At 41.4% G+C, this 24,341-nt stretch overlaps 2 protein-coding genes across 4 annotated transcripts in view; one reads left to right on the top strand and one right to left on the bottom strand.

Annotated features, from left to right (window-relative positions):
- Positions 1–24,341, top strand: part of DOCK2 (dedicator of cytokinesis 2) — a 514,744-nt gene that overhangs the window by 215,695 nt on the left and 274,708 nt on the right. The gene's annotated exons all lie outside the window — the stretch shown is intronic.
- Positions 1–24,341, bottom strand: part of INSYN2B (inhibitory synaptic factor family member 2B) — a 141,978-nt gene that overhangs the window by 25,035 nt on the left and 92,602 nt on the right. For all 3 annotated transcript variants that reach the window (XM_090064275.1, XM_090064274.1, XM_090064273.1), the window contains 2 exons: positions 4,999–7,225; positions 559–633 (listed from right to left, as the gene is read on the bottom strand). In XM_090064275.1, the coding sequence (XP_089920401.1) occupies positions 559–633; positions 4,999–6,368 (1,445 nt within the window). In that variant the 5' untranslated portion in view covers positions 6,369–7,225. The remainder of the gene's footprint in view (positions 1–558; positions 634–4,998; positions 7,226–24,341) is intronic.

Raw genomic sequence — 24,341 nt, forward strand, 5'->3', positions numbered from 1 at the left:
GCATCAAGAGAGATTTACAAGCTTGTACTGAGCTGATGGATTTAAACTTGCATATTCACTGCTTCCAGAAAGTACTGCAAAGTTATTTGGCTACAACTAACTATTTAAGTTAAACTTTAATTATAGGATTAATTAAAATAAATAAATTGCACTCTTTCAAAGAAAATAACATTATTTGAATTGAAATGTGATTTCATTTGTGTACTAGACTTGCATACTTTTCACATGAAACAGCAAGTATAACTTGAGTCTGGAAAAGAAGTTGGTCCTGCAGATTATTCATCTGTCCTAAAATCTAATTTCATTTAAAAACATAAGCTTTAAAGAAATAACACCCAAAGGAAATACCAATCCATAGAGAATTCCCCACAGGATTTCAAAGCATGTTAGTGAACATGATGCTATATAATGTCAATGTAAATGTCTAGTTTAATTTTCTTAAATGTTGAACCTTTCTAAATAATTAAGAAAGGTTTTTTCCTATGCCTTACAATAGCACAGCTACACTATTGTAAGATCTATACATACTATATCAAGTAGCATGAAGTAGTGAAGTACCTGTAAATGATACATGCAGTGTTCTGGCAAGTGCTGCAGTTGTTGAGGTCTTGGCCAGTGCGGTAGAAGTTGCGCCTGCAATGGACAATAGTTCATTCAATTCATAAAAACCTGTACGCTGACAAGGTAGGACTCTTATCACAACATGCCATTCTCTGTGCATTTTTGTTATTTTAAACATAAATTAAGCAGCAAAATCTATTATATAAAGCGTCTGATTTTAAGCCAGTCAAAGAATACAGTATATTCATATTTCATTCTAACCTTCTGTCTTTAAACTTGCACTGTCATAACTACAGTATATAAGATTCTCTGGAAGGCTGGCTACTCAGTATAACTATTAATTCTTCTAAGAACACTTTAGTTGCAAGAAGGCATCTTTATGTAAACATGTTTGAAAGCATTCAAAAGATCTATGCTCTCCGTATATGGAAACTTACCCTTTCCCTTTATTCCTTTTGCTATTTTTTTCACTCTCATTCTTTTTTTTTCCCTTTCAGACTGAAATTTTAAATGGCCCATGAAAGCAAATAAACATAATTACTTCCATCAAAAATAAGTTATTTTGTGGATTCTTATTTCAACATCTTGCTGGGTAATAATTTTTATATTTGCAAATTAAATTAAGGAAACAAATCTTTTTCTGTCTGTCTTTACAAAATGAGCAAACTGGCACAGTTGTAGACTAGCTATCAGTGGATATATTCATGGTCAGGCTAGAGTTCTCTCACACATGACTTCAATCTTAGTAATGATATAGTAACATGAAACAGGCAGCCCTGTTTAGTGGCCATTTACATCTCGAGGATCCAGTCCATTAAGTTTAATGCAGTTTAACTGAATAATGAGTTAATAAGGCCTAAAAGATGCCCTAAATTATGATCTGATGGCTTTTCTGAGAGCTAATCTCTGACTATTCTTTTCAGTAGGGATATATTGCAAAATAAACCTTGCCATTGTTCTTCTCAACACATGTAGCTGTATTGCTAAAAAAAACAAAAAACAAAAAAAACCTTGCATCCATACAGTTTTACTATCACAGTCGCTAAAGAATTCTGAAAGATGGATTGAAGCTTGAACAGAGCCAGCTAAGAAACTCATAAGTATCCCAGTCTTCAACAGTGCATTAACAGAATAAAAGGGAAGAAAGTACATATGGTTTGATCTATGTTTTAACTGACAGTGCTGCTCTTCTCTTGAATATTCAGATCTATAAATACCAGGAAGTTTGCTGTCATAAGTGATGGTCACTCTAATCCTGTTCAGTGTGATGAGGAAGGTTGGGCAAATGTTTCCTTAACTCTGTGTGTCAGTATTTGGCATACCGCACGTTCATACAGCGGATGTTTCATAGTCAGACCTTTATGGAGTCTTCTGAATTTGTAGGCCTTTGCCAACTGAGGATAGACTGGTTATGTAATTTATAAATGTTTGTTTTTTTAATGTCAGGTTCATACCCATCTGGTTTTCATTTAGAGAAAATAGGATGGTGTTGAAGGGCAGTAGGTTTATACAGTGGGATGGTTTTGAAAGGCAGGAAAAAATCGATGAAAATGAATAAGGAAAATGTTGGGTGCAGGATTAGGGAGTGAGGAGCAATTTGGAGTTGTGGAATGTGAAGAAGTGCTTGAGATGAGACTTTAACATCTAAAAAAACTAACTTGATAAAGCTCATTGGAATTAATAAGTTAGAACATAGTATCTTCTTACAAAAATATTTACATGACTATAATGATTAAAATAAATTATCCATGATTAAATGATTTAAAAAATGTATTATATATTTACTTAATGCATCAATTAAATAATATTTATACTGTGAATGGGAAGGTTTCAATACATATTTAGTGTGGCTAGAAAATTGGTTGTCGAAATAGCTGAAATACACCAAGACAAATCCAACCCTCAGACTAAGCATTTCAGCTAAGAAGGGAAGACTTCTGCATGAGGAAGCCTGGCCTATCCACTGAGCAGGGGTGTTCAACCCTGTGGGCCATATTGAGCCCTGCGTGCCAGAAGTGGGATCTGGGGCCTGGTACTGCGCCCTCCCAGCCCTGTGTGCCAGGACTGGTTCTTGGGGGTGTAGCAGTGCCCCCTCCCACCGCAGCTCATGGGGTTTGGGGAGCCTGGTACCACTCCAATTTGGCATTCCACACTGGGATTGGGCCCTGGAGCCTAACACAGCCCCTAACCAGCTCTGTGTGCTAATATCACCGCTGTCCCACCATCAAATTTCCAAACCCCTGTGGAGCCCCATTTTCTGGAAGACATAGGACTGTGGGCCAAATGTGGCCCAGGTGCTGGGGCTTGAACACCCCTGATCTAGGTAACATTTATAGGGATAGATTATTCATCTCTATCTTGCACCACTCTTGTTCATTTTCTACATTTTTTTTCCTTACAAGGATTTGTATTCCAACTTCCATCCCAAATCTGGCCCCATCTTTTTGTGAAAGTTTATTTCTGCTGCTTTGGAATCTTTTAGTAATATGAAAGATCCTGTAGGATTCACTCCTTAATTATAGCCAGAGATGAGAATTACATACTGTTGACATACAGGGTCTAATTCTAAAATATAGAATTTACTTGTGTATCCTCATCAATTATACCTATAAATAGTCCATTTTGGACAATTTCATTTTCATATATCATTTTCACGTTGATTGAGGTAACTGAAAAAAAAATTGGGTGTTCAAGATAGTTGTTTTGCATGTGCTATTATTGCATTTAACCTTTATAAAATTAGACCCTTATTTTTCATAGAAAGCAATGAGGTATGAATTATTTGTAACATTTTTTTAAACAATAGACAACTTCTCAACCTGATTCATTATTATTTATTTCCTTATATAGAGCTATAAAATTTGTAATGTGCATATACAGTCTATTCTGAACCTCTGCTTAAAGTTTGAGTATTAATAAGACATTACATACCCTGTAAAACAGTATAGAAGTAATCAACTATTTTAAGATGCTTACTTTGTGCCCAAAAGTTTGCTTAACATCTCCCCTAACTATGTTGTTGGTCCAGTAAAAGGTATCATGGGAAAAAATGTGGCTCATAACCACATCCTTGCTTATCCTTTCACCTTTGAGATACTAATAATGGAAACGGGCCTACTTCTGTATGCCTTTTAAAAGTCATATAGACAGGCTGTCCCATTTGGGCCAGGTACAGACATTACACTTGTAATGGTATAAGTGATTGGAAATTGGTCTATACTCATAACAGAACAGAAGTTCAGCAGACAGCTGGTCTATATCCATAACATAACAGAAGTTCAGCACATACAGACTGGTTTAAAAATGGCAGAACCCAATCTCAGATTTGCTCCCCCTACCAAAGAGTGAATGTGTGTACTGTACCAATATAAACTATGGCACTTATAGAAGACTGCGTAACTGAAATCAGTTCCCCTCAGGCTTTTTTTAATATCTGTACCTAGCCCTAAAGTCTAATGCACATTTTAGATGCATAAATCACATGGCTGCAAGAGGGGCTAGTGATTTTGCTGAAAAACATGAAGCATTACTACAGGCCATACATTTTTGCTTTATATGGGTCTTACCGGTATGAAGAACAGTTATTTTAAAACATTGGCTTGCTGTTCCTCAAACATGTTCTAGTTAATAATTTTCACATGTTGTTTTACTGCATGTGCATGGTTCTAAATTATCAGGCACCTGCTGAAAACATGAAAATGTTCAGAATACAAGTGATAGAAATGTACTTTGTTGTCCTGCCAGTATGTCTTTTTCTTGTTCTTAAGTCACCACTCTTAAAATGGTAACCCTTTCTGTTGTCTTAGTTTTCTTGGTTAAAGATTAATAAAATGTAATCCACATAACTGTCTTGGCAGAAATCCCTCATGTAGATGTAGTGCTTTGGCCAATAGCTTATTTTGCTCAGGAAGGAAGGCCTGGAATGCAGAACCATTTTTTGTTAAAATAAACTGCATTGGTATTAGGTACATTTAGCCAGTGCAAAATTCTGGTACAGCTATGCTGCCATAGACTTAACTGTAGTAGTGAGACAAAAGCTCTGTTGTAATGATGTCTGATATCCACTGTTAATGCCTTTGAATTTATGCATTTGTGTGAGACAGCCTATAACTGAACTGAGACCAACTTATAAAATTCATGTGCTAATATATTTATGACACCATAACTTGAGTCAAGATATGAATTTTATATAAACCCCCCCGCCCTAATTCAACCAACATTCAGTATCAAGTAAAGCCGAACTAGGAAGGCATCTGTTTTTGTCTAAAATGGTTCAAGTATCAGAAATTGTAGATAAGATATGGTTTTCCAAAATCTTTTAAAAATACTTCAAAGAGAGATTTTTGACAGCAAAGGTTAAAAGAAAGCAAACAGCTACTTTTGACTTTTGATAAATTACTTAGTAAAATAGCTTTTTAATATTAAAATACACCATACCCTTCACTGAGGGCTCTGGCTTTTTCCAGGTCTTGAATTACATTCAAGAGGACTTTAATCTTCTCCTGGTTTGACTGCAAAGATTCTTCTACGGACTGCAGCCTGCCTTGTAGGGCACATAATTCACCATGTGCCAAGTGAATTTGATTTATTTCTCTAATCTCTTTGTTAGTTTGTGGTTTTATTTCACTCCTTGGAAGATAGGACTTTATGTGAAAACTTCCTAAACAATCATTATACTCTGGTACATCTGGCTGTGTAGAACTTTTCTCAGTTTCAGTTTGATATGAAGGAACAGATTTTGATGCACTACTTCTGGACAATGACATTACTGCCTGATCATCATTAGTCAGTGTCATACAGTCAGAATCTGTTTCAGGCAGTGCAAGCTGTTGATGGTCTCTGGGGAAACAGTATGATGAACTGTGATTCGATGGAGGTGATAATGGAGTAGTGCTGGAGTCTTCATTTGATCCAAGTAACTCAGAATCACTTTTTTCTGTTTCACAAGAATCAGGCTGTGCATTAACTTCATTGCAGTTACTTGTATTCACCAAGCAGGAGTAAGATCTTTTTGAATTTGATGATTGCATACTACTTTCATTCAATTGTTTCATTGCAGTAGAAGAATGTGCTGAGTCACTTAAATCCATGGGCATGTCCAGAGTATAAATGGAAGCATTATTGGCATATGGAGAACTCAGATGTATGTATTCAGGCACCTGGGTAGAAACAGTTGCCTTTTCCAGTACTGAGAAAGCATCTGCATCCAGGTGGATGGGTCCATTGCTTTGTGCTTTAGGCACTCCTTGACATAAATGATTGGTTATTTGGTCTTTCTTAGATCCATCTTCTAAATGTTCAGTTATCCTTAAATAAGAAAAGTGTGAGGACAGGAGATCCTGTTCAGAAAGATTGCCATTGACATGGACAGTGTTTTCAGGCTCAGTTGGCATTTCTGTTAAAGACTTGCTTGTTATCAGTTTTTTCCTCCTAAAAACTGGGAAGTGTTTCCTGAGGCTAGGAGAAGTCTGAATAGCAATGTTCTTAAGCCCCTTTGGAGCCCTTGGAAAAGCAAGGGGGTAGTTTGACAAGTTCTGGTGCCTAGATGTTTGTGCCTGTCCAGTCACAAATGCTATGTCTTTGGGAGGCTCGATGTCCAAATCAGTGACACCCATTGGCTTTTTGCTTGTACCATCATCTTGGAATCGAACTTGCTGAGATTTGATTCTGCGGTGGTGTGGCTGCCTCATAAAATCAACAGAATCTAGGCTGTTCCGTTTCAGTAGTACAGGACGTACTTTTATGTTTTGCTGGGCCATTGAATCGCAGTTTAAGGTCTGCAAGTAACGCGTTTCTTTGCGACCCATTTCATTAGGTCATTCCAAAAGTACCTGGTGGTTATACCCCAGATCCAAATGACAATTTTAAGTGTTGTTTTTTAACTGTGTTCCTTTTGCTGCTTGTTATCATTTGTGTTTCTTAGCTGGTGTATTTTGTTTGGGAAATTATTTTCAATTTCCCCTTGTAGCTTTAAATATTATTTTATTAGAAAGATAGCTAACTAGTTAGACACAACAACAGGATGAACTAATAATTTAATCCTGAATCCAAGGAGAAAGTTATAAAGGAGATCATTTGGAAACCTTAATGTATACATTTTGCAACATTGTTGTTTAATAGGTAACAAAAGTATAAATTACAGTAGAATAAGGTATATTTAATCCTAACTAATGTAATGTAAAGATAAATATTAATACTGCTTTTCTGATGCCCCCTTTGTTGACAGTTAGCCCTTCAGAAATCCGGTGTTGAACTGTAGACCTGCTAAATATTTCTTCTTTTTACAGAGTATATAATAACTGGCTTGGGCACTAGCATTTTTGATGCATAATATTCCTGTAGGAACATATCCGTTAATATTAAACTGAAATTAATCTTTCAGAGATGCTTTCTCTTCTTGTCCCATCCTTTTACTTCAGCAGCTGAAACTAATCTTCTTAAAAAGCCAAACAAAAATCAGTGGCTTGTGACTGAGAAAAGTATAGCATCCAAAAGGACTCTGTGAAAGCAGTTATTGATGTATGGTCCTTACTTTCTAGTTCATCCAAGTACAAGGCTAAGCATGTCTGAAGAACTGTTGTTTGAGTGAAATCTATAAATACTTTGGCATCAGCAGGGTAGTCCAGACCACCTAGTCAGCATTTGCAGAATAGCAGATATTTTTCTGAAAATAAAAAGACAACAGTTGCAATTGAACAGTCTGAATGAACACTCTTTTCCCCTCCTGCTGGCTTTCTCTCTCAATATTTTCCACTTGCAATGCTTGGGGGCCCCCCATAGTAAGATGCCTGAAATGGAAACTGAAAAATAATATTTTGTGATATGAAGTGCATAAATGTTTCCTTAGAATTAAATAGAAGAAAATATATTTTTCAGAATAATAATTCAAGGAAATTGAGGTTACTTTCAGTCGTACTGCATAATGTTGGGTGTGGATCTGAATCCAATAAGGACCTTAGAATCTCAAAGAAATCCAGTTCCAGAGCTGTAAATGGGTACTGGAATTGGTTATGTTTATAATGGCCAGAAGCTGAATAATTTATAATACATGTAAGAACTTTGGGCAAGTCGGTTCAAATAGAATTATGAATGTTTATTTTGCAGTAGGTATCATCAAAAACACATATGCAACCATCTGTGAGATTTGTGGGGCCTACCAGTAGGAATGGGTCAATCCTACATTCTATTTTTCTTAAAAATTGCAAATAATAGTTTGTCAAATAATAAAATATATTTTATATTACTGTGGGTTCCTGAAATCATGCAGTGGCATGCTGTAAAATCTGAGGTTGTGATGAATGCTTATAATGTGCTCCTTGCAAGTAGTTTGCCTAAAGCTTCCTGCTGTATAAAGCTGGTTTATTGCTCATATGCCAAATATTTTGAAAAAACCTTGAAAACATTTTGGTTACACAGTGAAACTGACTTCTCTGAAAAAACCATCAGGACAACAGAATAGTAATCAGCAGAAAACAATGTATATGTTAAAAACAGAAATAACAGTTCAGTACTTACAAAAAATAGGGAACCCCCCCTTTTTTCTATAGCCATCTGCTATCAAATGAATTCACTTTTGCATTTTGATAATTAATCTATTCTGTCTTTCTAGGACAGGGGTGGGCAAAATTTGGCCCACAGACCAAATCTGGCCTGCCAACTGATTTGGTCTGGCCAGCGAGCAGGCACCTGCCAGTTGACTAAATCCACCAGGAAGCAGCGTTACCTCTAAGTTGTGTTATGAGCACAGCTGCACAGGCATGCCTGATAGTGCGGCATGAGCATGCCTGCGCAGCTTAGAGGGAACTCTGCCAGGAAGCTGTGCACACTGGCCGGGGTCAGGGCTGGCAGGTGCAGACAGGAGTGTGGAGTACTCAGCCCCATGTAGAGCACCACGCGGGCAGCTGTGGGCTGGATGTGAGGGGTGGGCTGCACACACTCCGTGACCCTCACCCTTCCTCCCCCACCCTTGGCCAGTTCCTGGGACCTAGTGCAAGGTCAGCTCTCCCCATGCACATGCACACCCCCACACACAATTTACAAGAGGCTTTATTTTGAGATATTATGTAATCGCTTCTATATACATTACTCAAAAAAAAATTGCGAACAAAATTATTTTTTGAAATTAAATGTAAATGTCTTATAACAAGTGTTTTGATTGTTAGTATATGTATTTTTTGTCTATAATTTGTGAAAATTATATTATCTAAAAGATTTTATGTGTGCAGGCCTTGACAGCACACCAAAACTCATTAAGTGACTTACCAGCTAACATAACTGCTCACCCCCATTCAAGAATTAAAAACATTCCAAGGTTGGCATAACCATCTTTGACAGGTGTAGTCAGTTTTATAATAAAAATTAACCATGAACAACATTCTCCCCATTCTCCTACTCCTCCAGCCCAACACTGTAAACTTGGCACAAAACTACCATTGTCTTATAATTTATCACATAATACGTATTTTATGGTCCTTTTCTAATGAGATTTTTTTTCTTAATGACCAGTTAAAAATCTGTTGGCATGCAAGCTATCAGAGCTGAAATTACATGTGCAGGGTACTGGGTTCATGACAGTGGTGCTGTGCTTAATCTTGGCATCCAGTTCATTTTGTATCTATCCAGCTACATAGTCAGCAAATTTCAGATGTCAAGAAGATTGTTTCATAGTTTCTAGAGTTGGAAGGGACTTGAGCAGATGATCAAGTCTGACCCCCTGCCCCAGGCAGGAATGAGTGTTGGGATCATAATACCCCAGCCAGATATCTATTCAACCTCCTCTTGAAGACCCCCAAGATAGGGGAGAGCACCACCTCTCTTTGAAGCCCATTCTAGAGCCTGGCAGCCTTAACTGTAAAGTAGTGCCTCCTGATATCAAGCCTGAACCTGCTTTCAATCAATTTGTGGCTGTTATTCCTTGTTATTCCAGGTGGTGCCCAGGGGAACAGAGCCTCACCTGTTTTCTGCTTGTCCCCCTGGTGAGTTTATAGATGGCCACCAGATCCCCTCTCAGCCTTCTCTTGTGGAGGCTGAATAGATTCAGGCCCTTTAGTCTATCTTCATAGGGCCTGGCCTGCTGCCCCCTGACCATGCAAGTGGTCCTCCTCTGGACCCTCTCACAGTTAGCCACATCCCTCTTGAAGTGCAGTGCCCACAACTGGACACAGTACTCCAACTGCAGCCTGACCAGCACTGCATAGAGGGGAATGATCACCTCCCTAGATCTGCTTATGATGCATCTGTAGATGCACGACAAGGTGTGGTTAGCCTTACTGACCACTTCCTTGCATTGGCAGATCGTGTCCATCCTGGAGTCAACATTGACTCCAAGATCCCTGTCAGCCACTGTGTTGTTGAGAAGGGTGTTCCCCAGCTGATAGGTATGCTGCAGGTTCCTTCTCCCTAGATGCAGTACCTTGCACTTGTCTGCATTGAATTCCATCCTATTCTCATCTGCCCACCTCTGTAACCCGTCTAGATCTACCTAGATACTGTCCCTCCCCTCTAGTGTGCCCACTTCTCGCATCTTTGTGTCATCAGCGAATTTGGATAGCATGCTTTCCATGCCCACCGCCAAGTCGCTGATAAAGATGTTGAATAGCACAGGCCCAAGGACCGAGCCCTGGAGAACTCCACTACCCACATCCCTCCAGGTCGAAAACAAGCCATCCACCACCACTGTCTGGGTGCGACCATCAAGCCATTTGCCACCCATCTGACTGTGTAGGTATCGATGCCAGAGTTGCCTTGTTTTTTTATGAGCATGGGGTGAGAAACAGTGTCAAAGGCATGAGAACTCAATTGACATGAGAGTTTTATTATATTCTTCTCTTAGATGCTAATTTATTTTTTCTTCTCTGCAAATGAGAACGTACGCATCAACCAGTTGCTGTTCAAATTGTTCATATACCTCTCTGCAAATGAGTATTCAATATGAGCTATGAATATTAATCAAATATGAGCATCGACCTTGACTTATGATTTCCTATCCTGTTAAAATTTTAGTAGATGTGATAACATATGCTGAGAAACTCATTTAAAGTAAACTTTTAAGAAGGCTAGTGGCCAGTTGTACTTTTGTGGACATAGCTATTGCTTTCAAAACTGGCAGTGCTAAAAAAAGCATACTATTGTACTTCAACATTTCATTTATGGTAATAATTCTGTTGGAGGTATAGATATTCAGAATGTGCTTGAAAATAAGCCAATGCAGGTTTTGCCTTTAATGTTTCTGTGTTTTGGTTTGGACATCTGTAAAATGAAAATAAAAATACCGGCATAGAAGTATGAGGTTAACATTTATGTATTTATATAATGTAGCATGAAGTATATGAGAAAGATGTGGGTGCTTAATATCAACTGATTGTAGTTACTATTTTACAAATTATCATTATTTTATTTAGGCCATGGGTCTACACAATTTGTAAACCAATATAGAGCTATAGAGTATAAGCGTATGTACTGAGGGATCTTGTGATCCCATATGACGGGTAGTCACATGATGTAGTATGCAACCTTTTGATACATTTTTATTTAATGGCTATTATGGTAAAACATAATGTGTAAAGAAAACAGCTTTAGGATGTCTGTGTGAATTGCCACATACATTTTGTAGATGCCAGTGTGGTAAATTGCATTGAACGTGTGCCTTTGACCTAGTCAGACTACATGCCATCTCTTAACATGAGAATCTTCCCTACCATTTGACCTTCAAGACAGATGCTTTTACTTTCAGTATTCTTCAGTGTATGAATTTGAGTGCAGTGCTTGTTTAGACTGCAGTTCCACTTGCTGAGTGTAAGTGCATGAGAACTGCTGAATGAGTGCACCAGGGTGTAAACTGCGTCAAATGGAAGACAACCCTGATTATAAGACAACGCAAGATGTGGGCAGCGGTGTCCTGCAGGGTTTGGTTTGTGGTCCAGTACTTTTCAACAACTTTATTAATGATTTGGATGTGGGGGTGAAGAGCTCACTGGGCAAGTTCACGGGTGATACCAAGTTATGGGAAAGCGTGGGCACACTTGAATATAGGCTACAGATACAGGGAGACCTAGGCAGGGTAGCATAATCTGATGAAGTTCAACATCGAGAAATGTAAAGTGCTCCACCTCAGGATGAGCAACCTCCAACACACGTACAGGTTTGGCAGCACCAAACTGACCAGCTCCATGAATGAAAAGGACCTGGGGGTAATAATAGACCACAGTATGAATATGAGCTGGTAGTGCAATGCTGTAGCCAGTAGGGCAATTAATACTCTGGCATGCATCAATTGATGCATCTCCAGCAAAACCAAGGAGGTGAGTCTTCCGCTCTACTCAACACTGGTGAGACCGCAGCTGGAGTACCACATCCAGTTTTGGGCACCGCACTTTAACAAGGATGTGGACAAGCTTGAGAAAGGCCAAAGAAGAGCTATCCATATGATCAGAGTCTTACACAGGAAGCCATATGAGGAAAGGCTGAGAGATCTGGGACTCCTCAGCCTGAAGATAAGAAGGCTGAGAGGGGACCTGGTAGCAGCTTATTGCTATACTAGGGGAATACATCTAGGGCTTCATGAGCAACTGCTCACCAGGGCACCCAAGGGGAAAACCAGGACTAATGACCACAAACTCCTGGAAGACCAATTCAGGCTCAACATTAGGAAAAACTTCTTCACAGTCAGGGTGTCCAGACTGTGGAATAAGCTACCTCCAGAGGTGGTGCAATCACCTTCCTTGGAAATATTCAAGAGGAGACTAGACAGTCACTTTGCTGAGGTCACCTGACCTCCAGTTATCTTTCCTGCTTGGTACAAGGGGCTGGACCCGATGATCTTCCAAGGTCCCTTCTGGCCTTATAATCTATGAAACACCCCAATATTTAGATTCTATATATGGAAAATCTATGAACTTATTATAATTTTCCAGGTATAGCATCTAATTATTGGAGGTTTGCCTTCAACAGGGAAGATAAATCTGGGAGGTCAGGTATTGCCTTTGCTCTTGGCTTTACCCCAACTTTTTCCCTTGGCAGCCCCTTCCCCCTCTCCTTACTATCAGACCCTGCTCTCCCTGAGCACATGAAAGTGAGGAGCAAATCTGAAAACACTGACCTAAAAATAAATATACTTGTAGTAACTTGCATATAGCAATATTACTACAGGTACCCATAGACTTAGTTCATCCAGAACTGATGCAGCTTACCTCTTTTGAAACTGCTGCAAGTTTTAGCACAGGTACTCCATAAACACACTTTTAAGCATCACTTTTGTACCTACAACTATGCATGACATTAGTGCAAAGCCAAAAGACTCATGATTTACCATATAGTTCATTGGCCTGGGCTCCAGCAGTGCCAACCGTGTTTCAGGCCATGGTGACTCCACAGCGCAGCACTGCTTAGTATGTATGTGTACTCCAGATTCTCCCCCCATAAAACATCCATGTGCTAATTAACCCCGCAGTCATGACTGGAGCCAGGTGTTCTTTTCACAGATTCTGAGGTCCTCAAAAAATGTATGTGCAGATGAGGTGCACAAGATGTTTAATGGTTCTTATTCTTACTAGTTATTCGTAACGTGATGCAGCATTTACAGTATAATCTTTAGCATGTCTTGAATAGAATATGAAGCATTCTGATGGGCAGTTCTGTAGAAATGAGTTGCATGTTCCAACCTAAGCCTGATTGCTGCAATATTCATATGGCCTGTTCTTAACATTCATCGTTTAATAACAATAATGACTTTGGAACAGTACATTTAATGGGGATTGATGACTGCCAGGGGTTAATGACCTTCTCTCTTGCTTCAGGCTATCTACTCTCCTCCACTCTATTTTCCCCTGGACATCCATTCATTAATCCTCAGGAAATGCTGTATGCCTCAGTCATTACTGCTTAATGAGCACAGTGGCTCTGTTCCAGAGGATTCAAATGGTAGTCATTGAAGCAAGTGTCCTGTTTGATGGCTAATGGTTATTGTTGATCTCTATATTAATGACAGATGTTTATTTCATGCTGTCTTTCTCATTGATTTATTGAGTATAAAAACAAATTTATATTGCTGTATTTTATCAACATATTTTTATTTCCTTCCTTTTTGTTTCTTACCTTATGTTTTATATCATCTTGGTACTGGAGAATGTCGATTCAGGCTAAACACTCCCAGGCTAACTACAAATATTCCCTATTTATTGATTTTTGAAATGTATCTTATGCTTGATTCTGTCTGAAGCAAAAACTTTACTGTATGTCTGATGCAGCTAGGAGTTCAGGAATGGGATTGCTTTTGATATTTTCACCATTTAACTTTGTGTGCTGTATAGTCACGTGAATTAGAGGTTATACTGTTCAGCACATCATCTTCAATTTGTCAGTGCTCCAAGATTTTAAGTAGCTATAGCTACATGTTATGTCTGGTTTATCTGAGGCCACATACACATACCCACAGGTAATACTCTCTTACTTCTCTCCAAGTTTAATTATGCAATTATTGCTCTGAGAACAAGTTCCTGGCTTCATCTTCCTATGTACAGACTGGGATTTTTCAGCAGTCTCACTGAATTCAGTCCCTATAGTTAGTGTGTGTGTATGCGTGTAATGATCAATCATGTATACAGTGTTCTCCAGTGAAAGTATTGTTTATCAAAGTAGGAATAGGGAAAAAGAGAACTTAAAAGCAACAACAAGGCCTACATATAGGTGCAGCTGGTATAGAAGCTTGCCATCATTGACAGAGAAACTGCATGGGTAAATTAGCTTATTTTCCTGGGATTCTTGTTCTTCCCCCATGGAGGACTATACTGTTATGGCATTTAGTCTTCCTTTAAGTCACCTATAGTAAATCTGTAATTTCTATTTTGTAACCACATTTTATCTACTAAATACTATTAGACCATAGTTGCTACCAAATTAGTGCCAGTTTAGCTTATTATGAGTTACTGCCTAAGGGCAAATAAGTAATGGTTTATTAAAACATAGTGGAACAAGTTTCCTTTTTTTCTCTCTTGTTTCATTGCATTACAGTAAACATCAAAATTATTGATATTTCTTGGTTGCTGGCTAATAAGGTTACTATAATACTTCTCCAGAAAGGGACATTAACCTTAGTCCATATTAAGTGATAAAGAGCTGTATGCTACTCTTCATTACAGTTATAAATTCCAAGATTTCTGTGGTATTATATACAGATAGATATAACATTGCGTGATTTTTATTCTCTAGTTGTTTTGATGCACAGACACAATTTCCAGTTGTGTTAGTGTTGGTTTTCTTCTAATCCCAGGAGACAATTTAGCAATTAGTCAACCAAAGACTGCGGCGCTGGTGTCATTGGCGAGGCTTTGGCTTCCATGACCACAGTCTGCTCTTTGGAGAGAGGCAGCGAGCTGTTGGGAAGGGATGACCTCCACCTCTCTCCATTGGGGAGGAGGCTCTTCTCAACTAGACTGGCTAACCTGCTCCACTGGGCTTTAAACTAAGCCTGTCGGGGAATGGGGGGACTACTGCCACTGCTGGCTCACTGAGTGGCCCTTGCAAAGCCAGCAGGCCAAGGCACATAAGAGACCCTACCTGAGCCCCAGCCCTGGAATAAAATGTAGGCAAGGCAAGGGCCCCTAAGGGGACACTTGGGTGTCTACACACAAATGCCAGGAGCCTGGGGAATAAATAGGAGGAACTTGTTCTCCTCCTTAATACAAAAAACTACAATGTTATTGGGATAACAGAGACCTGGTGGGACTCCACCCATGACTGGACCATGGGTATAGATGGCTATACCCTGTACAGGAGGGATTGAGGGGATAAAAGGGGTGGGGGTATAGCTCTCTATATCAAGGAAAGCTACGCATCATTGTAAGCTGACATTGGCGCCCATGGTGGACAACTTGAGACCCTCTGGGTTAAAATCCATGGGGAACATGGCACAGGGGATACTATGGTGAGGGTCTACTACAGATCTCCTACCCGGAGTCAAGACCTTGACCAGGAGTTCACCAGGGAATTGGCTGAGGCCACACAGTCCCAGTGTATGGTTGTCATGGGAGACTTTAACTACCCAGATATCTCGTGGGAGGAGCACTCGGCCAAATCTGAGTGGTTGCAAAGCTTTTTTTCATGTGTGGATGACCTCTATCTGATGCGAGAAGTCTACGGGCCAACAAGAGGTAACGCACTGCTCGACCTCATACTGGCAACCAGGAATGACCTAATCAGCAACCTAACAATAGAAGGGAAGCTGGGTGACAGTGACCATGAGCGGATCACCTTCACCATCTTCCGTAAAGCTGGCAAGTCAGTCAGTAATACAGAAGTCCTCGACTTCAGGAAAGCTGACTTTGACAAGCTAAGAAGACTTTTATCAGAGAGGCCCTAAAAGGCCACAACCCAATGGAGAAGGGAGTTCGGGACGAGTGGTTGCTCCTCAAGGGAGCAACTCTGGATGTGCAAGCACAGTCCATCCCGTCTTGGAGGAAAGGCAGCAAAAGGGCACAGCAGCCCCCTTGGCTCTCCAGGGAACTGGTGGACCTCCTGCATCTTAAAAGGAAGACCTACAAAGGATGGAGGACTGGAACCGCCACCAAGGAGGAATACTCTGCTTTAGTCTGGACTTGTAGAGAGCAAATCAGGAAAGCCAAGGTTGTGATGGAACTCCAGCTAGCTACAGATACCAAGAAAAATAAAAAGTCCTTTTTTAGATATGTGGGGAGCCAGAGGAAAAGCAAGGGCATCAGTGGACCCCTGCTAAACCAGATGGGGCAACTCACGCCCAGGAAAAAGTGAACTTGCTAAATGGGTACTTCGTGTCAGTTTTTCACCAGTTTTTCATTTGCTTCTTGGCCTCTTGAAGGCTCAGATCAAGCGTATATCTCATACCAAACCTTTAAGCGTACAAGCAGACATTACACTTAGAGTGACCTAACTAGGGTTAGGTCAATCTAAGTGCGAAAATGTACATATGCTTGGGGAGTTTAGACTGGACAAAAAATGGCCAGCCCAATCTAACTTAGATCACTTAAGGAGATGTAGATCAGGCTAACCCATGCCTAATTTAAGCAAATGTGTGTACACATTTGGAGTGCAGCACCAAGGCTGGGGAGGACCAGTTCCTCACCCTAGCCCAAGGGCTATGCTTTTCCTCCCTCCACCCCCTCCCCCACCACCCTAACCAGGGGATTTGGTAGCCCTCTGACTATTCCTGCTTCTCCCCCACCATCTCTGCAGATGGACAATGCCCTCCCCCCCATGCAGTCTTTTCACCCACCCATCCCTCCAGCCCTTCCCTGCACCCCAATTTAGATCACGCTCCTGGCAAAGCTCTAGGCACTGGTGAATATGTGCACAAGTGCAAACCCAGTACAACCACTCAGCTTAAAGTAAGCTGCTTGATCATAGATCAGCTTCTGCAAATGTCTGCAGATGCCCTAAATGAATGAGAAAGGATGCACCGCTGTTTTTATAGGTGGGCTCAAAAGACATACTAGCAGTTTGCACATTTTTTTATGAAAACATTTTCCCACGCTACCTTCTGTATGTATGGAAGTTTTCATTTGGCTTATGAAGATCTGTGCTTTTATTTCTGATATTCACAAGGCCAACTTGATAGTATACATGTAGTATGTGTATGTGTGTGTTTATGTAGATTGTAGAAAATACTATGTACAGATGCTAATCTGAACCTGCCTTTTCATTTGGAATTTCACTCCATCTTTATTATAGTAAACCATAGTCCCTTCCCTCATATGGTAGCTCTTCTAATTTCAAAAGAGTAGTATTCTTTCAGTGAATTATTTCTATAGAAAATCCGTTTTAGCAATATTTCTTATAAATTCTTTGCTAAAAACAGTGTTTTGACTTGGAAAATAGTTTACAGATCCATTTGCATATCATATCTATGATTCAAGTTCTTTCCCTCAGAAAGCTGTCTGGTAGCCTCTGAAGCCTCAGCAGTTCACTACCTTGGTTAAAGAAGTGTAATATTAAAAATGTTAATTGAAGTACATTTAAAAGATCAATAAAATAAACATAAACTACCTGCAGTAGGCAATTCTCCCCTTTTCACAAATGAGAAAAATGATGTACAGAGAGGATTTTTGGAGAAGCTTCATTGGAAACTGAGGTGTCTAGACCATTCCAAATAGGTATCCTCAAAAATCTGGCCTAGATTAATTCAATTAACTAAGGGCTTTGTTACATGGTAATTTTGGGTGGCTTCTGGAGTTCTTAACCCCTGGATTTTCCATACATTAACACCCAAAACTAGTTTTAAGCAGTTGTTATGCATCTCAGACTTATGCTACTCCAGGGTAGGATTATCTGGCATTAGATGACTATGAGATGATGGAGCTAAGGACCTGGACAAAAGGAAGAAAGGAGAACCACAGAGTATGGACCCTGGACTTCAGAAAAGGAGACCTGGACCTCCTCAGAGAACTGATGGGCAGGGTCCCTGGGAAAGCCAGTTTGATGGGCAAAAGGAATCCAGGAGAGCTGGTTATATTTTAATGAAATCTTAGGGCACAGGAGCAGACCATTCTGATGTGCAGAAAGAATAGAAAATATGGTAGGCAACCAGCTTGGTTTAGCAGATAACTGTTCAGTGACCTTAAATACAAAAAGGAAGCTTACAAAAAGTGTAAGCTTGGACAGATGACTAGGGAGGAGTATGAGAATATTGCTTGGGCTTGCAGGGCTGAAATCAGGAAGGCCAAAGCACAATTGGAGTTGCAGCTATCAAAGGATGTGAAGGGTAAGAAGAAGGGTTTCTATAAATATGTTAGCAACAAGAGGAAGATCAGGGAAAGTGTGGATCCCTTGCTGAACTGGGGGAGGCAGATGATGAGGAAAAGTCTGAAGTACTCAATGTCTTCTTTACCGTGGTCTTCACAGGCAAGGTCTGCTTCCAGACTCCTGCACCTGGCAGCACAGTTTTGGGAGAAGGTGAGCAGTCCACAGTGGTGACAGAACAGGTTAGGGACTATTTAGTAAAGCTTGACATATGCAAGTGTAGTGATTGCCTTCTATGATGACATGACTGGCTCTGTGGATGCAGAGAAAGCAGTAGACATGAGATATCTTGACTTTAGCAAGGCTTTTGATACCATCTCCCACAGAATTCTTGCAAACAAGCTGAGGAAGTCTGGGTTGGATGAATGGACTGTAAGGTGGACAGAAAGCTGGAAGGATCATTGGGCTCAGAGGGTAGTAGTCAATGGTTTAGTGTCTAGTTGACAGTGGGAATCAAGTGGAGTATCCCAGGGGTCAGTCCTGGGGCTGGTTTTGTTCAATATTTTTATTAACTATCTGGGAGATGGGATGGAGTGCACCCTAAGTAAATTTGTGAATGACACCAAGCTATGGGTATAGTAGATATGCTGGAAGGTAAGACTAGGATTCAGACAGACCTAGACAAGTTGGAGAATTAAGCCAAAACAACTCTCATGAGGTTCAACAATGACAAGTGTAAGAACTCCATGCACCAGCTCTGCAGAAAAGTACCTGCAGGTTCCAGTGGACAATAACTGGAAAAGGAGTCAGCAGTGTGTCCTTGTTGAGAAGAAAGGCTAACACCATACTGGGTTGCATTAGTAGGAGTGTTGCCAGCAGATAAAGGAAAATAATTATTCCCCTCTATTTTGCACTGGTGAGGCCATGTCTGGAGTACTGGGTCCAGTTTTGGACCCTGCTATAAAAAAAAAAAAAGGTGGACAAGATGGAGAGAGTTCAGCAGAAAGCAACAAAAATGGTTAGGCAGCTGATTCCTAACCTGTTCTTTCCCCACTGAGAACTGTTCACCTTCTCCCAAAACTGCCCTGCATGGTACAGTAGTCTGGAAGCAGTCTGAGTTGCATGACTTATGAGAAGGGCTGAGAGAATTTAGTCTACAGAAGAGACGACTGAGAGGGGATTTGATAACTAACAGCACTGAAGGGTGGTTCCAAAGGCGATGGAGCTAGACTGTTCTCAATGGTGACAGATAACAGAAAAAGAAGCGATGTTCTCAAGTTGCAGCAAGGGAGGTTTAAGTTGGATATTAGGAAAAACATTCACACTAGGAAGGTGGTGAAGCACTGGAGCAGGTTGTCAAGGTTTTAAGGCCCAGCTTGACAAAGCCCTGGCTAGAATGATCTAGTTGGAGATAATCCTGCTTTGAGCAGGGGGTTGGACTAGATGGAAGTCCCTTCCAACCCTAATTTTCTATGAGTCTATCTCTGATCCATGCTGCTGTGCTCATGGAGCACTAAGGTGTAGCAACTCTAGGCTACATGTTAGTGTAAACACCGTACCTGACCCCCCCTTGTGCTGGCCTGCTTTGGAGCCATATTGTCCCTCCCACCCTGTGTAGTACCCCAGATCCCTGCTCGCTGCCTCTCTTCCCTCCTCCCCTCACCTACTTGTGGCTTCCTGTTGTTTGCTTCAGGGGAGCAGCCAGGAAAGGGTTAACCTACCTGGCTGGCCATCCTCACTGCCACTGTTGTTCTCTGCATGGGCTAAGCCCAGAGAAGAGCAGCAATCCATAGTGAGGGCTGGACAGGCAGATTAACCCTTCCCTGTTTGTTCCCTTGGGATAGACTGCACCGGCAGCCACAACTAGATGGGGAAGGGACACGGAGGAAAGAGTGGAAGCCCCAAATTGGAGGAGGTGGGACTATTACCTTTCAGTTATCCAAGCCCTTGCTGGCCTTGAATGTGTGACTGCTCCAGACCTGAGCTAACATTAACACTGTCAACATTTGTGCAGTGTTCAGTGTAATATGAACAAGGCCCTAAGTCTGAGGGTGTGAATATAGTATGTTTCCTGAATGGCCTTCATTTTCTTCAACCATAAAACTGTCCTTTCCAGAAATGATTTTCCATTGGCTGTCCTGAAATACTATCCTTTCTAGAATGGTTCTCTGTTGAAGATACCTGAAGTGTCTTCTGACCTATTTTTTTCAGGACAGGGTTGAGGGACTGTGGCAGAAAAACCACGAAAAGTGTGTCTGTTGTAATGTAGTCCTTTGGGCTGTCACTCAGGAATCTTTTATATGCCACTAATTCACTTGGGAGGAACACTAAAGAGTTTAAGGTTGATTTTACCCTGAAGCCACATGAGGGCAAGAACCAGCCAGGCCCAAGGGTTCACAGCCCCTGCATGCAATGCCAATCTGACAACAGACAGCAGCGGCTGTGCCATGCTGCCAGGAGTCTGTCAGTGAGCAGCAGGCCCTGAATGCCCTGATGGCAGCACAGGATGGTGCTGCTGTGGAGGGGCTGTGGGACAAGCTGGGCGGGGCAGCCAGCTGAGTGTGCGAGGCTGTGCACCGTGTAGGGGGGCAGGCAGGGCACCCACACCTCTTGAGCAGTCCTCCAGAATATACCTAAACCCCACACCCCTGAACTACCCCCATAAAATCCCCACCCACATAGCCAGCCACAAGCTCCACATCCACAAGCTCCATATCTCCCACATCCTCCCCACAAATTACACCTTGCATGCCCGGCCACCAAACAGGATGGGATGGGACAGGACCTGCTGGCAGGAGCTGTGGCAGCAGGGGGGCGTGTGTGAGGGAGAGATGGGGGTCAGGAGTCAGGGTGGGGGAGTGCTCCAGGTAGGAGAGGCCCCCAAAGCCAGGCTTAGAGCCCCCTGCACCCTTAAGCAACCTGTGCAGAGGAGGGTAGCCCAGTCCATGAGACTGTAAAGGGCTGCCCAGAAATGGCATGGGGATCCTGGGGCCTGGGCACAGGTGCAGGGAGTAGACAGCAAGGGCTGGCTCTGCTCAGAGCCACTAAGCAGTGGGTGGTACAGCTGTAGCTGGAATCGTACCCTGGTGCAGGGATAGAGCTGCAGCCAGGGGTGGGCAGCAAGTGGGGGCAGGCAGGGGCTGTGGGTCAGAAGTGAGGGGCAAGGGCAGCGGGAGGGAACCAACATATCAGTGCTGCGCAGCACCCAACTTCCTGATGAGTGAAGTGGGCAGGGGCAGCTCTGATTTTTCTATGACAAAAAAACCCCCAAAAAGCAAACACCAAAGTATATAGATATTTAGAATTAATTTTATTATGATGATAGAGGCATCAGTAGGCTTCCAAATTGCTTTGAAATGGTAAATATATCAATAGAACATTGCCCAACTGATTTCTCTCTATATAGTGATATTTCATTTTAATCATGGAAGAACATGGATTTTGGTTATTTTCATGAGAGAATTTGAGTTTCTTATCAAAGAATTTGCAATTTTTAAATGGGGAACACCAGGCTCTCTGGTGGTGAGGTGAGTGGCAAGACCCGGGCAGAGGCGATGGCCCAGAGCCAGCAACAGGGTCCCAGTTGGAGGGCAGATGAGGTAGCTGACCTCCTGGCCATTTGGGGTAAGGGGGACATGCTTCAATGGTTCAAAGTGGGCCACTGCAAAGAGCACATCTGAGCAGTAGCTGCCCCATGGCAGAGTGGGGGCACCAGAAGACATGACAGCAGTGCCGCTCAAAGGCCAACTGTACAGCCACGGCCCACTGGCAGCTGTCCCAGAGGTGTGGGTGGCTCTGCTACAGTGCCCGTACCACAGTCCAGGCAGGTGCACAGCCATGGGGTCACAGGTCCAAGGGGGTGGATGCTGTTGCAGGTGGCAGCAGGTCACAACCAGGCAGCAGCCCCCACTGCCAGACTATTGCAGTGGGTAAAGGGTGCAGGGGCCACTCTAGGTTAAGGCTGCTCCAGCAGTCCAGCTGGCACAAGGGGCTAGTATCCCCAGATACCAATTGGCTGGGCCTCAGAAACTCCCTGAGCTGCTAGCCAGGGCAGCTTCTTATACTGCTGATGCATTGGTGCTGGCCCCAGACTCTAGCTCCTCCTGGTCAAAGATCCGGGAGGAGCTGGGCAGGATCAGTTTGCCTCAAGTGGCACAACTTGTCCCACACCAGAGTGCATGTTCAGGAACATGTGCTGAGGCACAAATCTTCGGCACAAATTTGTGCCACTGCTGTTTGAGCTGCTGCAAATGCAGGTGCCTGAATGTGTGGATGCGTGCATATGCTTTTGTCTTTGTATCACTTCATATTAGTATTTTCTGTTCCCAGTACATCCCATGCATAGTAATGACCAAATGTAAAATGTTGTTTCTCTCATTATATTAATGGAAGAGTTTGAATCTTTTTACTCTTTCACAGAAAAGTAAGGCTAGAAGGGCCTTCATCAGGTCATCTAGTTTAGCCCCCCTGCTCAAGGCTGAATGGTCTCTGACTAAACCATTTTCATCAAATATCTGTTCAACACCTTCTTGAAAATTTCCAGGCATTTTCAGTAGCCTGTGCCACTACTTGGTCACCCTCGTAGTGAGAAGGGTTTTCCTGATCTCCAACATAAATTTCTTCTCAGTTTGAAAATAATAGAAAATGAAGTGACATCAAATTAATTACTGTTCATTAAAATTCATTTTTGTTCATATGACTCTGAGCGTTCCAGAAACAGATCAGTTTTGGTAACATAACAAACTAGCAGACACTAAAGTAGTCCACTTTAAGAGGTCAACTTAGCTCAAACACGTGTTCTTCTGTGAAACAAAGCTAAGACTCTTGGCTTGTGTAGATTTTTCCCCCCAAAAAGATCTCCTTAGTGTTGATTTTTCAAACAAGAACAAGAAAGAGAAGAATCGCAAAAATTAATAGTCGGAGGGTACAGACGTTTGTCTCTGAACTCTGCATTAGAACTCTGAGCCCGCCACTCCAAATTCTATTTAATGGTTCAAAAGAAAGTGGTAGACTTGAAAGCTCCAATTCTGGGATGTAAAATGTATTTCTGAACATATGACACAAACCTCTGCAAACCTTAGGGTTTTCTGTTTTTGTTGTCCACCTGTTATAGAAATATTTTACTTGAATTCTAATTTGAATATAGATCCATTTCAAATATCTATTTTAAGCACACCTCTGTGGATATCTGTAACCTTAGCAAAGAAGATAAAGCTAACATGCTCAAACTTCTGAATTCTTGCAGTTTTACAATGATAAATTGAGATACCTGCTGACACATTCACCATTTAGCTCTACTAAAAATAAAAAAAAAGGGGAAAGGCAGATTGGTAGTAAAATAATTGCAATAAATTTAAATTCCTTGAGCTATCATTCAGTGCTGACATTATTTGAAATGTGTGATGGGCTAAAACTGTGTTAGGCATTATACTTACTCCAATATCATGTTGCAGTGGGGAGAGGGGCCAGGTGTGTGTGTGTGTGTGTGTGTGTGTGTGTGTGTGTGTGTGTGTTAACTTTTGGCTTCTTTGTTTCCCTCAGTCACTTAATGCATACTAATTCCAAACAGTAAGTGATTTGCTCTTCTATAATAATCTACATATATTCCGTCCAATCATTTTGGGTCTTCCATTTAGGGAAATAATTCTGTGAATTCACGTTTAGATGGTATTTCGTAAATGCATATAGCTTTTCAAGTGCCATACTGCTCGGAGCCCTGAGTTGCATCTATTTCTGGAAGTAGCTCCACAGATAGCTAGTAGACAAATGTTGGCCAAGCTGCTAGCTTACATTATAAGATTTTTAATGACTATACACAAATAGGTAAGAGCTCTGTTTGTAAAGTCTGATCTGGAAGTTACCATAAAAGAAACTACATGGATCTGAGCTTATATACCTGAGTAGGCTGGAGGGATTGCCATTATAGAAACTGATACACTGAGGAGACAGCTGAAAACAAGTACTTTGAATATCATCCAGTCAGAGATGGGAATGCTGTGTGATGTTAGTCCTTTTATGGATTTTTTTCCACCTGAATTCACTCCAAAAGAACCAAGCAGAATTTATTCACAAGA

This window comes from Crocodylus siamensis, chromosome 10 (genome assembly GCF_052110815.1).
Source record: "Crocodylus siamensis isolate JL-2025a chromosome 10, ASM5211081v1, whole genome shotgun sequence".
NCBI classification, from domain to species: Eukaryota; Metazoa; Chordata; order Crocodylia; family Crocodylidae; genus Crocodylus; species Crocodylus siamensis.